Source organism: Populus nigra, chromosome 8 (genome assembly GCF_951802175.1).
Source record: "Populus nigra chromosome 8, ddPopNigr1.1, whole genome shotgun sequence".
Lineage (NCBI taxonomy): Eukaryota > Viridiplantae > Streptophyta > Magnoliopsida > Malpighiales > Salicaceae > Populus > Populus nigra.
The window spans coordinates 18,858,764-18,873,689 of NC_084859.1; the positions used below are offsets into that span (position 1 = coordinate 18,858,764).

General features: G+C 34.3%; 2 protein-coding genes across 2 annotated transcripts; both read right to left on the reverse strand.

The window, feature by feature from the left end:
- Positions 1 to 2,205: 2,205 nt before the first annotated feature.
- Positions 2,206 to 3,117, reverse strand: LOC133702355 (ethylene-responsive transcription factor ERF003-like). Its single transcript, XM_062126689.1, has 2 exons — positions 2,930 to 3,117; positions 2,206 to 2,706 (listed from the first exon to the last, which is right to left on the reverse strand). Exons 1-2 carry the CDS (start codon positions 3,010 to 3,012, stop codon positions 2,247 to 2,249), a joined length of 543 nt encoding a protein of 180 aa, XP_061982673.1. The 5' UTR covers positions 3,013 to 3,117; the 3' UTR covers positions 2,206 to 2,246.
- A 4,506-nt stretch (positions 3,118 to 7,623) lies between these two features.
- LOC133700988 (protein RAE1) lies at positions 7,624 to 14,022 on the reverse strand. The gene is made up of 12 exons (XM_062124735.1): positions 13,894 to 14,022; positions 13,708 to 13,770; positions 13,230 to 13,316; positions 12,495 to 12,572; positions 12,190 to 12,383; positions 11,513 to 11,654; positions 10,436 to 10,516; positions 9,493 to 9,621; positions 8,635 to 8,712; positions 8,430 to 8,501; positions 8,183 to 8,263; positions 7,624 to 8,079 (listed from the first exon to the last, which is right to left on the reverse strand). The coding sequence occupies exons 2-12, from the start codon at positions 13,762 to 13,764 to the stop codon at positions 8,029 to 8,031; spliced, it is 1,050 nt and encodes a 349-aa protein (XP_061980719.1). The 5' UTR covers positions 13,765 to 13,770; positions 13,894 to 14,022; the 3' UTR covers positions 7,624 to 8,028.
- Positions 14,023 to 14,926: the final 904 nt, after the last annotated feature.

Consider the following 14,926-nt stretch of genomic DNA (forward strand, 5'->3'; position numbering starts at 1 on the left):
TATATTTTCTTGTTTTTTTAAAGACAGGCATTAACTCGGTTTGCAATGTAGAGCGAGCCACCTATCTATCTAGTAAATTCCAGAGTTATATTTATTATTTAATCTACAATATACACAGCGACAAGAAACTATTATAAATAACTTGTGTTCATCTTGATTTTTCAATATACTAATTCGAACCAATGATTCATGAAAAAGTCATAAATAAGCTAAAAATACCTTCACACGGAAGTCATGTATTAATATGTGTGGACCAACGGCACATATTAGCTTCTGTGCACAAAAATTCAAGGCCATTGGAGGGACCAAAATTGATCCATGTGAATGTGTGATTTTCACCGCAAAAGTACGATGGCTCAGTGAAGTGACATGCAAGACCGTGACTAAAAGCATGAATTGATAGATTCCAATTGCTGCAGTATAAGTTTTGTGAATTTACGCAAAGTTATTAAATTCTGTTTAGTTTAAATTTCAAATAATATCATTTATAAAATTAAAAATAAATATTATTTAAAAATATATAAAACCAAAATAGATTTTGATCGAGTTGCTTGAGTTTAATAAAATTAATTTTCACCTGATTTTTTAAAAATTCAAACCAGATGAAATGACTATATCCTAGGTTAAGAGGGTGTTTGAGAGTGTGGTTGCTGTTGCTTTTCAAAGTGTTTTTCACTCAAAAAAGCATGCTAATAATATTTTTTATTTTTTAAAAATTATTTTTGAGATCAGTACATTAAAATGATTTGAAAACATCAAAAACATATTAATTCAAAAAAAAAAAAACTTTTAAAATTTTTAAAAAGTGTTTTTTTACCGCACTACCAAACAGACCCTAATTCTAGCCGATCATATTTAATAATATTACTTTACGAGCAGTCAGAAATTACGGACAAAGTGTATTCCCGGTGTATACATGTAATTAAAGAGAGAGAAAAATATATATAATGCTTGAAAAAAGTATTTTCGACAAAAACCATATGCATCTGACATGAGATTATTAATTCATAACATATTTCAGAAGCAGAGGATATATATGGATTGGAGTTAAAATATTCAACACAAAAAATACAATTAATTTCACTAGGTAAAAATTAATGTTAGGATTTTTAACCGTTAATCCATTAATGTTTGCGTAAGAAAATAATTTTTTAATTTAAAATTATAATTTTATATATTGGAATTATTTTAATGCGTTGATGTAAAATAAATTATATATTTTTTATTAAAAAATATTTTAAAAAACAATTATTACTATCCATCCACGTGTTTAGTTTAGATTAGACGAAGAGGAGGAGTCTAAAGATGTCTAATTAATGATTTAATAAAACAAGATGTTGATCGTTGGACAAAAGCTATGTTCTTTAAGAAAAATATTGAGCAAGTGAGAATGCTTGTATGGGTCAAAAAGTGATGCTTTAGCAGAAATCAAAGGATCTAAGCTAGAGGGATGGCAAAGCAGTCGTCAGGTCTCTTATCATCTTACAAAAAGCAAGAAAAAATTGGAATTTGTTTGTTGAGTGACAGACTACATATGCACTTGTCTCATTGGGCTCCAAGTCTTTCCCCAGCATATGTTCACACATTAATTCCTTGGACAAACAATTGAATACCGTACAAGAAAATGGCGTCTGAAAGGATCCTTGATTAATTTGAAATTTGTTTGTTTCTGAAAGCATCCTCCACACATTAGTCACCGTTAATTAGTTCCCTAAAAACATTTGAATTATTTTGATTTGTTAATATTAAAGACTGTATCAAAACTTAATCCCTTCATCTTTTTCTACACATGGGGTCTTGCATGAAAGCAAAATGCACTTCCAGATCCCAAGGTTTCGAAAAACTACGATAATGGAGTGGTAATAAAGTGAAAGTGTTTCGAAACTTCTAATCTCTCGCTTTTGGAACCTTGAGATTTGGATTCTTTACCTGATCAGACGAAACTCATAAAGGGAAAGAGAGAAGGAATCGAAATCTTTCATATGATGCCAAATATTCATATCATCATATGTGCAAAATCTTTCTTTCCTCTTTTGCTGTGCTGTGCACATATGGCATCATTAGCTTATGCCTTGGATCATGGACAACGTGGATGGATGATATTCATTTCCACTCACACTGCTTTAGATTATGTATATGATTAGATTGTGAAAAATAATCAAGAAGGTGATTAATTAAGTAGAATTAGCAAATAGAAACTGCTGCTGCTGCATTTTGATCATGTTTCTTTAATTTCAGCAGAACTCTCATGTTGAATCTACATAACAGAACTCCATGGATCCTCTATCTAGCAACTCCTCTATCATTTGCTCTATATGGTGATCTTCAAGTGACTTAAAATGTTCTTGATGGTCATCGTTCCCCGCTTGACTTCCCCCCCCAGCCCAATTCCCCTCCTGCCATTTCGAGCCGTTTTCGACAGTTTTTCCGGCAATGCCATGGCTAGTGCCAAAACTGGTGCATTGTGCATCATGTGACTGTTTTGTTACATTTTTCTTGGTTGCTTGTAGAGAAGTCATGTGACATTTATGTAGCTTGGCTGCCAAGGTAGCTGAGAGAAGCTTTGACGATGATGACTGGGGTTCGTTGGGGTTGTGAGGGAAATTTGTACGTGCTTTTGGCCCGCACATTAGCCTTGCTGCCTCGTCGTATGCCCGTGCCGCGTCCTCGGCCGTTTCGAATGTGCCTAACCATATTCTAGTCTTCCTGCAGCCCAAAAGAAACACGAAACGTTTCATCTTAGTACAAGAATTAAAACAGTTCGAAACTCGCTCAAGACTCTCATTAGTGCAGAAAAACAACATAAAAGATCTGGGATTCGTGTGTTCCTGTAAAAAAAACGTTTCTTAAAGTTTTCTTATGGACATGTAAAGAAACCTTTCTTTTGATGAAAGAAAGAGCTAGAAACGTCTCAAGAAAGTGGAATTACAGGAGAGGATGGCGAATTTCTGAAACCCAAGAACCCCAGTGCCTTTGACGGACGCCACGATATCGCTGTTGTGGTCTAGTCATGGTGCTTGAGATAAGAAACGTTCAGATGACTTGCAAGTCTGATGAGTGTGAAATGTTCTAAAAGAAGCTTGTAAGAGCGTATGAGGAGAGGGATTGAGAGTGGCAGAGTCATGGAGGTTTATATAAGGGCCCTTTGCGGCCATAAATTAGCTGGTGGGCCCATGAGGGTCACTGCCACCCTTTCGGTCTTTCCTTCTCTTCTGGTTAAAATCAGGTTCCATAACATTTTCACACCTGAATCATTGAGGTTGTGGTAAGATAAGACTTCATTTACTAATTTGGTCTATTTTGTCCTCATATTATCATCTATTAGGTAAATCAAGGTCTGTTGTTTCACAGATAAAAATATAGAAAAAAAAAACATTGAATGATGCATCATATTGGAGTGGACAATACTGGATAAATAATTATTTTGTCCTGTATTTGATGTTTTTTGAATTGGATTGGATAATTTATTTTATTTTATGTTTGCTAGATATTAGATGACATTTGGCCGATCCAAGGTCAAGATCATTTCAAGTTTTAAAAAAATAGAGAAAGGATTGATTTGACTTGACCCGATTAAAGACTCGAGTCAACCTGCGACCTGGTCGTCCCAAGATAAACCACGGGTATAAAATTTAGTGAATTTTTTTTTTATATTTCCTGGTAAAAATGAGGTTGTTTTAATTTGGGTCAATTTAGGTTAGCCCTTCCAAGCCGGGACTCGGGGTTTACCCCAAGTCGACTTCCTGATAAGATTTAAAAACTATGATAATAACTATTTTTATTTTTACATTGACTATGTTTAATGGTCAACTCAGCCTATGACCTGAGTCTGATCCCTGGTCGACCCTTGAATCGGGTTTTAAAACTATGATAACAACTATTTTTATCCTTACATTGACTCGGGTTAATGGTCATCCTGACCCATGACCCGATCCTAGCTCCGGGTTAACCCCAAATCGGGTTTTAAAATTATGACAATTACCAATTTTATCCTTATGTTGACCTATATTAATGGTCAACTCGATCCAATAATTATTGCTATCCTTATATTGACTCATATCAATGGTCAACCCGACCAGTGACTCGCTCCTGACCCCAATTTAACCCATGAGTCAAGTTCTAAAACTATGATAATAACTTTTCTTATTCTTATGTTGACCCTGATCAATGGTCAACTTAGCTCGTGACTCAAGTCTAGCTCTGAGTTAACTCCTAGTCGAGTTTTAAAATTAAATAACAACTATTTTTATTCTTGTGTTAACCCAAATCAACTAAATTAACCCTTACGCAGAGAATTGGACAAACTTTTCTTACCTTTTTTAGTGGTTATTCAGCATCTCAAATACTACTTTAATATTGTTTAGAGAGACAAAATTGATTTAAATTTTTGTTGTTGTTATATCTGTTTGAGTTGTTAAAACAACAACATCATTTGATGTGTTATTTTTTTTTTTTTACTATTATTTTTTATTTATACCACAATCAATTTTTTCCCTGAAATGACATCGACCCAACAACATTTAAGCTATCCGTTAAATTCAAGAATATACTACGAGTGACACAACAAATAATTGTTCGAGGATACAATACACAAAATCGATAGTGCATGTCTTATTCTTTCACAGTCTCAATAATTTAGGGGTCAAATAAATGTAATTAAACCCTTAAAATCATCATCCCATGGGTAAAAAGAGTTTTTGCCAGCCCTTTTTGGTAGCTTTCCAGGCGAATTTGAGAACCCACAAAATCATACAGCAAGCAGAAGCCCATAATTAGCACGAGCCTGGAATTATGTTATTCTATCGTGCACATTGCTAGAACCTGTATGAATATGTGCTTTCAATGACAGATTAATTATGTGGGCACGGACCTTCACATTGAACAATAATAACAATACGGCTTGTTTTTTTTAGCTTAGTAAATTAATAGCATCTATTTTGATACTTCTAGACCTCCCAAGGCATAAATTTCCCGAGCATAATTCAGGTGACTGTATCTTCCATTAAAGAGGTGAGTGGAGCAATAGTATACGTGCCTTTCTTTCTTTACTCCCAGGTCTCTTCACAATTAGCATATTTTACCTCAAAATCTACACCACCCAGATGTCTGTTTTTAATGGGGTAGTTAGAGGACACCGGGACGTGGCTTATATTATTTAACCGTGTTTTTTTAAAATTTTATTTTATTTATTTAAAATTATATTTTTATGTTTTTTAAGATAATTTTATATGCTAATATCAAAAAATAACTTTTAAAAAATTAAAAAAAATAATATTTTTAAACAAAATTGGCATAACTCACAACAACCCAAGACCTGCCATACATTAGTTAGGTGAAGACAGAAACCTTGTCTGATGTATTGTTCAAGCCCATGCCCTGTCTCTCTCTCAGGCTTGTAGGCTAGCAGCTGCTATTTTTGACCGTAATGATTTTGCTGCATTAGGCAATCCAAGTGATGCGAAACATATAAGATCGATTTAGACGTCAATCGTCTGCCCATCTGCATGCTTCACTCACGATGTGTTGTTAGGTCACACCCACATGCAGATGCTATTTTTGATGTGCAACTACCACTTAGATTGCCCAAAGGAAAAGGAGCTTCTGCGTTATGGAGCTGAGATGATACCTTACATCAGATTTCTTGGAACTTTTCACAAGATGATGGACGATTTTGCATAGATTCGGGGGAAATGATTTGCTACGTGCGTAATGTCTATCGATCGATTCATATACTTTGAATTTATTTATTATGTATTGAATCGAAAAGGCCGAAAAGTGGATTCCGTAAGCCAATTAATTCCCACATAAATGCAATATAGAAGGGCGTGGTACTGTACGCTTGGTTCAAGAAGTCCCTGTGATTTTGATTTATGTCACATTGACCCCTATGATCTTAGAAAATGTAATTGGATGCTTGATTTTTTTAATTCAAGATTAAGCCATTCCCTCTCTCTATTCCCATAATGAAGTTTTTGTTTGTTAAAGAATTAATTCAACTTAAAAACTTAAGTTGTTAGGTGATTGTATTTCAAGATATGATTTATATTATTCTCTAACACGTTTTCTCAAGTAAAATTTGTTTGAACTTGAAATTTGTACAGACTCATACTAGTTTGTGCTTATTTTTTATCAATCAATTAAATTAATAGAGAAGGTAAGATTCGAACTCGTGATCGCTTGGTTATCTAGATTCTAGTACCATATTAAATAATCAATTCAATCCTAAAATGTAAATTGTTAGGTAAGGTTTAAGATAATTCTGATCATAATAGCTAGCGTACACATTGATTGGTTGAGAAGTTTGATCATTGACCATTATCTGGAACACAAGTCATGAATCATGGATGCTAGCTAGCAAGGTGTGATAGTCAAATATCCATATATACATACAAGGCCTGGTGTGTAAAGTATTCTAAACTAAAAACCGCGTGGCTTCATTGAAGATGTTGAAGAGAAGCCCTTACTGGACACAATATATATAGAGGGTTCTCACAAAGCATAATAAAAAACGACGTGTTAAACACATAGCTAGGCCTCCAGATCTTCATGATCTGGAGTTTCTGTCTGTATGCGAGCTCGTAAAGCACATATAAATCAACAACAACGGAGAAATCGCATGAAGAAAATTGTTTCCAACCACTCTCTGAAGGGCGATTGGCGTACGTGATCAAGGTGATCTCTTTTTGTTGCAAGCTTTTGGAACAGGAATTAAACATTCCAACATGCAAATCTACAAAAGAAAGAGACGGAACAAGTATGGTAAAAATTTCAACATCTATAGCAGAACATGTCCACCTACAGACTTGGGATTTTACAAGGCAACAAGCTTGAAAAGGAGCCCCGTTCGCGACTTGGAGAAAAAGTAAAGATAACGCGTGCTGTGATAATCATACACAAGTCCAAAAAACAGGAGGAAAAAAATAAAAATAAAGGTGATATTTTCTATGTAGGGAACAGCTCTGTCTTTTGTATACATGGCATTATAATTTATATGTTCCTTTCTTGACATTTACTCAAGCAATGAACAAGACTGCTGTCATGCACTTGAATTGTAATCTTGCATGCAATTCCAAGCCTTCACAGAAAGCTTGATGGATGATCAGTGGGCCCATCCCCACTGCAATATTACACTCCAGCAATATTGAGCTTGTTTTGCCCACTCATGACATTGTTTTTGTTGTTATTGATTCTTCTTTTGTGTCAAAACTTTCACAAATTCAAATCTCACTGGCACGGCTTACTTTTGTGTTTCTTCAACAACAATTTTTTATTTTAAAAAAAAATATTTAAGTAATCATCTTTATATTTAATTAGTCATTTGATACGCATGGAGGTTAGAATCCACCGCTTATCGCTTGTCATGACTGCTTGCATGAAATCTTATCATAATAATTTATTTGCATGCGCATCAATTTGCATGAAATCATTATCTATTTGTCCCATTATTCCCATGAAATTAATTGTTGTATTTAATGTAAAAAGAAATTCAAGCTTCGATATAGAAACAAAATTAGCTATGCTCCTCATCTTCAGAAATCCCAGTCCAGTATCGCTGTCGGGATCCAGAGATCTTCGTAGCCTGCAATTCAGCACTACAAATTTGACCATCGTGAAGCTCTCCAGTCATACAAGACTTTACTATATTTCTGTGTACTGTTTAACAGGACAGATTGCAAACTCAAAGGACCCTGTTGACACCAGATCACGAAAGATTTGCTGTTGATTTTCTCCTCATGAGGAAATGTAAGAAGATTTCCATGATAAACCTTCTGTCAATGACTATAAAGATGTATCTAACATTGGTTAAATACCAAAACAAGACTACCCACAAAAAAAAAAAAAAAAAAGGTCAACAAACATGGCATGCACTACTATATAACAGGACCGCTAAATGGGACCTAAAGCTAGGAAATCATTCATCTACATGAACTCTTGTCACTAATCCAAACTCTATTGACAACTCGTGTCTCGGTTAATAATAATAAAAAAAAGGGCCATTTTTTCTCTGCCCGGCCTTTCTGAGACACTTCACCTTCTAGTCGTTCCTCCAGCCCTTGGCTTTCCTTTGACTTCAGATTCCTGTAGTTTAAAAAACACCATTGCATTGCATGATGCCCGTTTACTATGGAAATGCTCAGGTAAAAGTAATATAAGACTCGAACTCAAATTAATTCACTTGTACCTGTGGTAAATGCAGATAGATGTAGGTCTTAGCTGTCGCTGGGTTGTGATTTTCAGCACCCTTGCTCCAATCATAACACACCTACAGAAAGTTGAATGAAGAATCGGTGTTATTATGCGTAATGCTTAGAGAATCTATTCAATGCAGTTAATAAGACCTCTAGTAATTATTGTCTCTCTTCAAAGAGACAGTGATCATTGGAAGGGAATATAATCACAGGTCATAGAAACCAGAAAACAGTGCATACCGAGTATGCAAAAATCGAGCCGTCGTTATTGAATGCACTGCAGGGTATTGGAAGAGGGCATCTTAACATGGCCTGAAATTCAGATAAAGTGTATTATACAACCGAATGCCTTAACTTGTAAAGATAAACATGAAAGCCAATGTTATAAAGCTAGTCTACCAAAAAAAAAAAAAAAATAGTTGAAATGAAAAGATCTGGAGATAACCTTGAGTCTCTGCTTGCTATCTTTGTCCCAAAAATTAAAAGAACCATCAGATCCAGCAGTTGCAAAAGTGTGATGCACCTAAAAAAAGCAAGATGTATACATGTTATGAAGTAGGCATGACCTAAAAATCATATATTTTAAGGGTCAATAAACCAGTTTAAAAATAATAGGTATGCAAGAAAGAGATTATATGTTCAAAAGTAATACATGCACTGATCAGAGAAATCTCCTAACACTGATCATCTCTACCACAGTTCTCTTGCTACTGATGTGACCAAGGAAACCCGTTATTTCTAAAAAGATTCTACAGTACACACACACGCACAAAAAAAAAAGAGTATATATAAAGCAGGAGCAAATATATGCCACGAGATTTGATGGTGCAAGGTAGAAAATGAGGCCTGCAATAATATAGTATCGCTATGGAGCTACCATCCAGCTCAAGTCAATGTATGGTAGCTTTGCTGACACCAATAGAATAACTCAGTCCTCCAGAATAGAAATCCATGTGCACACGAAAAAAGTGAAGTGCTTGAGATATGGAATACAGATGCAACAACAAGTATAATTTTTCTAAATGGTTTCTTTATATCCCCAACTAGTTTGAGATTGAGGCTTGGTTGCTGTTGCTGGATGGTTTCTTTATATGCCATAACAAGTTCCATATTCCAAGCAATTGGATGAGTATAGCTTTAGTTCAAATGATCACTTTTCTGGTTAAAGATTTTCTCTGACAATAAAACTATAGTTCTATAAAACTAATGCTGCTGATATCAAGATTTTCTCTAAAAATAACATGCTACCACATACATCCAGTGACAGCAAAGTGATATTAAGAATAATAATAGTAAAACTTACTGGGTGAAAGTTCAAGGAGTTGACTGAGTATATCTCATTGTTATCTCTGTGGCATTTGAAGGTGAAGTTTTTGCTTTGTTGAGCTTCATCCAGATGATGTACACCAACCCTTCCCTCAATTGAACCGACCTATACACAAACACAGAACACAATCCAGATAACTAACTACTATCATCAAAGAAATAATATTTTCAATATGAAACAAGAAACAAACCAGTTCCTGCCAAGAAGTATTAAGAGTCCGTAGATGACTAAGGATTGTTAGAACAGGATAACATATTTGAAGAGGAAAATGAGATGAGAAGGAAATACTAATTCTAACCCTACATGCCGATAGCATGGAATACCAATCAAAATGCTCTTAAAAGGTACCACAAGTCCAACAAGGAAAACCAAATTTCAAACTACAAATTGAACTTGGAAACTCAGAGAACTATAAGCACAAAGAACAAAAGAAAAATGAAAAGAATTCTAAGTCTGAAGCAGCTCCATTTAACAGTTCACAAAACAAAGACATGGTCTCCTATTTTTGTCTATCCTTGCTGCAATTTATTATTTCACTGATCACTTGAGTCGTGAGAGTTGAAGAAAGTTTTAGACTTAAACAGCCAAGAATTTATTTATTTGTGCACATATGCTAGTGCCCTTGTGTGTAAATCGCAGAAACTTGGTTGCCTTGGGGGAAATACAAAAGCCAATATAAGTGAGCACATGCCAAGAAGCCTATGTCTACTATTTCTCTATCCTTGCAGAAATTTATTATTCTCCTGATCACATGATTCATGATAAATAGCAAAAGTTGGGACTTAAAACAACAAAAGAACAGATAGAGGATTTTCAGTTTCCGCAAATATGAGTGTGCTCTTGTGTGTACATTGCACAACGATTAATTCTAGTCACTTGAAACAGGAGGATAAAAAAGTCATTATAAGTGAGCACGTACCAAGAAGCCTTGTTGATCAGGAAAGGCTGCAACACATCTTGTCTGATATTTCAAGGGTGAAGCGATTTTCTTGAACTCAGTCTGTCAGCATTTAAACATTTATCAAAACCGAACTTTCTCTCAAAAAATAAAAAAGCGATTACTGTAGAACAATAAAAAGCAGAGAATTAGAACCTGAACCAGCAATTACTAAAACTAAAAAATTGTTCCTTGTAATGATTTTCTCCAACTTTTCTGGATAGGATATACAATAATATGGGAAACATCATCTCATCCTAAATGGGTGGAGAACCCAAACATCCTTGAACTCTTTAATCCCCAAAAGTCTAATTTCTGTTGTGCCAGTAAAATGTAAAAAAAGAGAAGTTATAGATAAGACAGGAATTTGAAAAGAAAAAACAGAACAAAAAAAAAAACCCAAATCCCAGCCTAAAAGGCATCAGCTGTCAGACATAATTTATCAAGTTTTTCTGCATGTTCTCATCTCAACCAAAAAGGAATATGACAAGTAAAAGGACCCTTTCAATACAATTATAGAAACAGGACACAGCCTCACATTAAAAAATGATACTCACACAAACAAACAGTTTACTTGGAAATGAAAAATGAAGAAAGACAAATAATCTGATTTTTTGAAATGCATCTCAGGGCCACCATGGTATTTGATACCAAGGTCAGTGTGGTAACATAATTTCTTCATCATGGAACAAACAGAAATTAATAAATTTGTTGAACACACTGTTCTACTCCACTCTATGCGCTGTTATATAAAACCAACTTTGTACTCAGGTGTCTACTACTCTGGAGCTATTCTAAAGCAGCACCATCTTAGATATAAGGCATTTTGAGAAAGAACTGGAAAATACCTCGACAAGCATCTGATAAGTTCAAGCTCACATGCTAAATCATGTCATTTCAATGCTTGTAACTTAATCTACTGTTGTTACAATCACTATAAATGCTAATGTTGAACATTTTTTTTTTGGCAGAAAATTAAAAGCAATATAAAATTATGGGGAAGTGAAACAGCACTTCAGTAAAACCAATTAGAAACTCAGGACCATGAGAAACCTTTACCTGAGGACTTTGCAGGTTATAAACTATCATGTTTCTGTCTGCGGTGCCAACAACCATCAAAGGATACCGCACCGTCATTGCATAACAGCGCTCACCAAGTTGCTGAGTGTGCACTGGATTTGCCTGCCTTAAATCCCAGTACCTAAACTCAGCCAAAAAAATATGAAAAAGTAGCCAGTGTAATTTTGTTTCAAGTGGTGCATGTAAAAGATAAAGAGCACAAGCTGAACTGAATATAGCAGTATAAATATTACAAGAAACTCCAAAATGTTGGATCATCTCCTAAACCAGTCCTCAAACCCTATGGCCAGTCATGATCACACATGCAATTAGGAACACCTTCAAACTAAGCAAACAAATAATATGAACCCGATGAGAAAAGAAGAGATCATTAAATATTGCATGTTTATGGTTATTTTTGCTTTTTGCCATGAAGTAACATAACTAACAAAATACTTGGATTGCATAATAATGGATTTTCAAAAAACTGAGCATGAAAAAAATGCTAATTTTGAATTCAGCTAATCTAAAAGCCAAAAAAGAAAAGGAGCCAAACAATTGCTAAGAGAGCAGAATTAGCAGTTTACCACTGGTCAGAACACCTACCGAAGTATTTAGCTATCATGCAGAGAAACTGTTAAATTAAATGGGCAGTGACATGAAGGAAGGAATCTTACTTCAAGGTTTTGTCCCAACTTCCTGTGGCTAAGCAGTTCATCTCCGGAATCCATGCAATCTCTTTGATAGGGGCGTCATGCATCGCAACAGTTACTGGTTGACCACCAGAGAGCAAAGGCCACATCTTAACTTGCTTGTCACACCCTCCAGAAAAGACAGTCGTTCCATCATCCTTCCAAGTTGAGCACAACACCTTCAATATCAATATAAGAAAGGTATAAACAGAGTTAGAATGACAGGGATTTAAGAATATCAGTATCGATAAATGACATTGTAAACAAAAAAAAAAAAACTTGATAATTACTGGTTGGTCATGGGATATCGAAGCCTTGGCAACACTTCCTACATTGGTCCCATTCCTTGTAATTTCCCAACATCGTACCTACAAAATTTTTCAAACAGCTCATGTATGAATTCTAAATTTTGAGAACAATTGAAATAAATAGCAAACAAACTAACAGAAGGAAAGTAACAAAAAGTTGGAAAAGAAGGGTTGTGTTTACTTGTTTTCAGTTTTCCAAAAAATGTTTGCTAACTGAATATGAAAATTGTTTTTTGTTTAGAAAACACATGTTTTCTAATTCTCCAATTTTATAGAAAATCAGAAAACACCAAAATAATTGATTTCCATATTCTCCACTATAAAAATAAGAACTTTGTTTGGTTCATTTAATGTTTTAAGGTCATTCCATGAATAATTTTTCATTTAAGCCAATCAAGTCTCTTGTTTTTTTATTTTCAAAAATTTGTATTTAAAACATTTTTCCTAAGCTTTCCATGAAAATATCTTTTTAGAATGAACAAGAAAAAAACAACAAAACTAGAGATGGAAATAAAAAAAATAAAAAAACTATTTTCTATAAATAAAAACAACCAGATGTCTGCGAAAACTAAAATTAACATAAAAAAATTAAAATATCAAAATAATTATGTTAACTGAATTGCTCGCTTTTAACAAATATCAATTCATCAATCAACTCTCTTAGCAAATTTTAACGAACATAAAACGAGATAGTGAAACCTAACACATTATACAAACCTGATTGTCCCAAGAAGTTGCAACTAAAAAATTGGCTTTGGGACTGAAAGAGAGACTCGAAACTGAGTCACTGGGAGGATGCGAAACCTGTACTCAAATTAGACATAAGAAAGAGAGAGAGAGAGAGAAAGAAAATAGTAGCTAAATTCCAAAACCAATTACACATAAGATACCAACATTTCAATGAAATAGTACTTGGACTTGATCACTACGCATAAATAAATAAGACTGAATAAAAAATAAATCAAAGCGTCAAAACAGCTAAATTATGTGTGAAATCTAATTTTTGCTACTATATTTACATTATTAGCACAGATCTTCGATTGAACTAAATACATGATCAAGCTAGAAGTAAAAAAGAAAAAACGCTTAAAAATTCATCCTAAAAAAATCATTATAAGCAAGCAAAACACACAGATGAGGACGTGAATTAAGTACTAAAAACAATAATAGAAAACATTTGGTGAAAAAGAATTACCTCGATGGATTTATTAGGGTTTGTATTAGCAGTCGCGGCAGCACCAAAAGCAGACATTGCTACCTGCAATAAATAAATAAATATAAAAAAGAATTCTATCAGAAGCTGAAAGAAAAGGTGAAGAGTAAAGATTCAAATAATCTGTAATGAGCAGAGGAGGAGGAGATGCAGGGAGTGTAGAATTACAAGAGAGTGTGGAATATAGGAGGAGATGCAGGCAGGAGGGGGTTTAAAAGTAGAGGGGAAAGAAAGGTGATGCAATTGTAGGGTGACTTGTCGCTCTGTGTGACTGCTAATATATGAGCTTGAAAGGGAGAAGGACGAGCTGCGTTGTACGGACGCTGGGTGGTGACCGAGCCAGTTGCGTTGGAGGGGCCCTGGACGGTTAGTCCACCGCTTGGGCTGGGCCTATGGGGCCTTGGTGTAAGCCTTATGGAAGTGATAGAGAAGGCTTGGAGCCCCACAATTGGGGTGTGTTGTGCTTTGAATTCCGTGGGTCCTTTATTAGTTTTAGAATCAAACACTTTGATCCCATCCAGATGAGTATCAATAATATGTCCTCCTTTTTTTCTTTTAGGGGCGAAATTGATATTGTATACAAAGTTTAAGGACCTCGAATTTACTTTATCTGGCATTTTTATATGGAAAAACTACTTTGAGAAGACAAACTCGTTAACACAGAGATTCATTGAATTTCTTAGCGGCTGAAATGCGGCCATTCGAGGATTTTTCCTTTGATGTGTCTTTGGCCTACCTACAGGTTTAGGATCAATCTATTTTCACATATTCTTTTGCTTCACCAACAGTATTGAGAAAGCCAAGCCAAACCAATTCAATAAATTAATTTAAAATATTGTTTTGATATCAAATCCTTCACAGTAATATTAAAAAATAATATAAATTATATTTTAAAATTTTATTTAATAATTTAAATTTTTAGGTTTGATAGTTTTTTGATATGAAATCAAATTTTTTACGACTAAGTAATCACAAGTTCGAATCTCACCATCTTTATTTATTTGATAAAAATTAATATCAAGTAATGTAAACTTGTGTAAATTTTGAAGTTTAAAGAATTTTCACTTAAAAAAATATATTTTAAAATAATATAAATTATATTTTAGAATTTCATCTAATAATTTAAATTATTAAATTAAAATACTTTTTTAATATTAAACTCACAAAGTTAATCAAGAAGAATTAATACTCGCAGGAAACC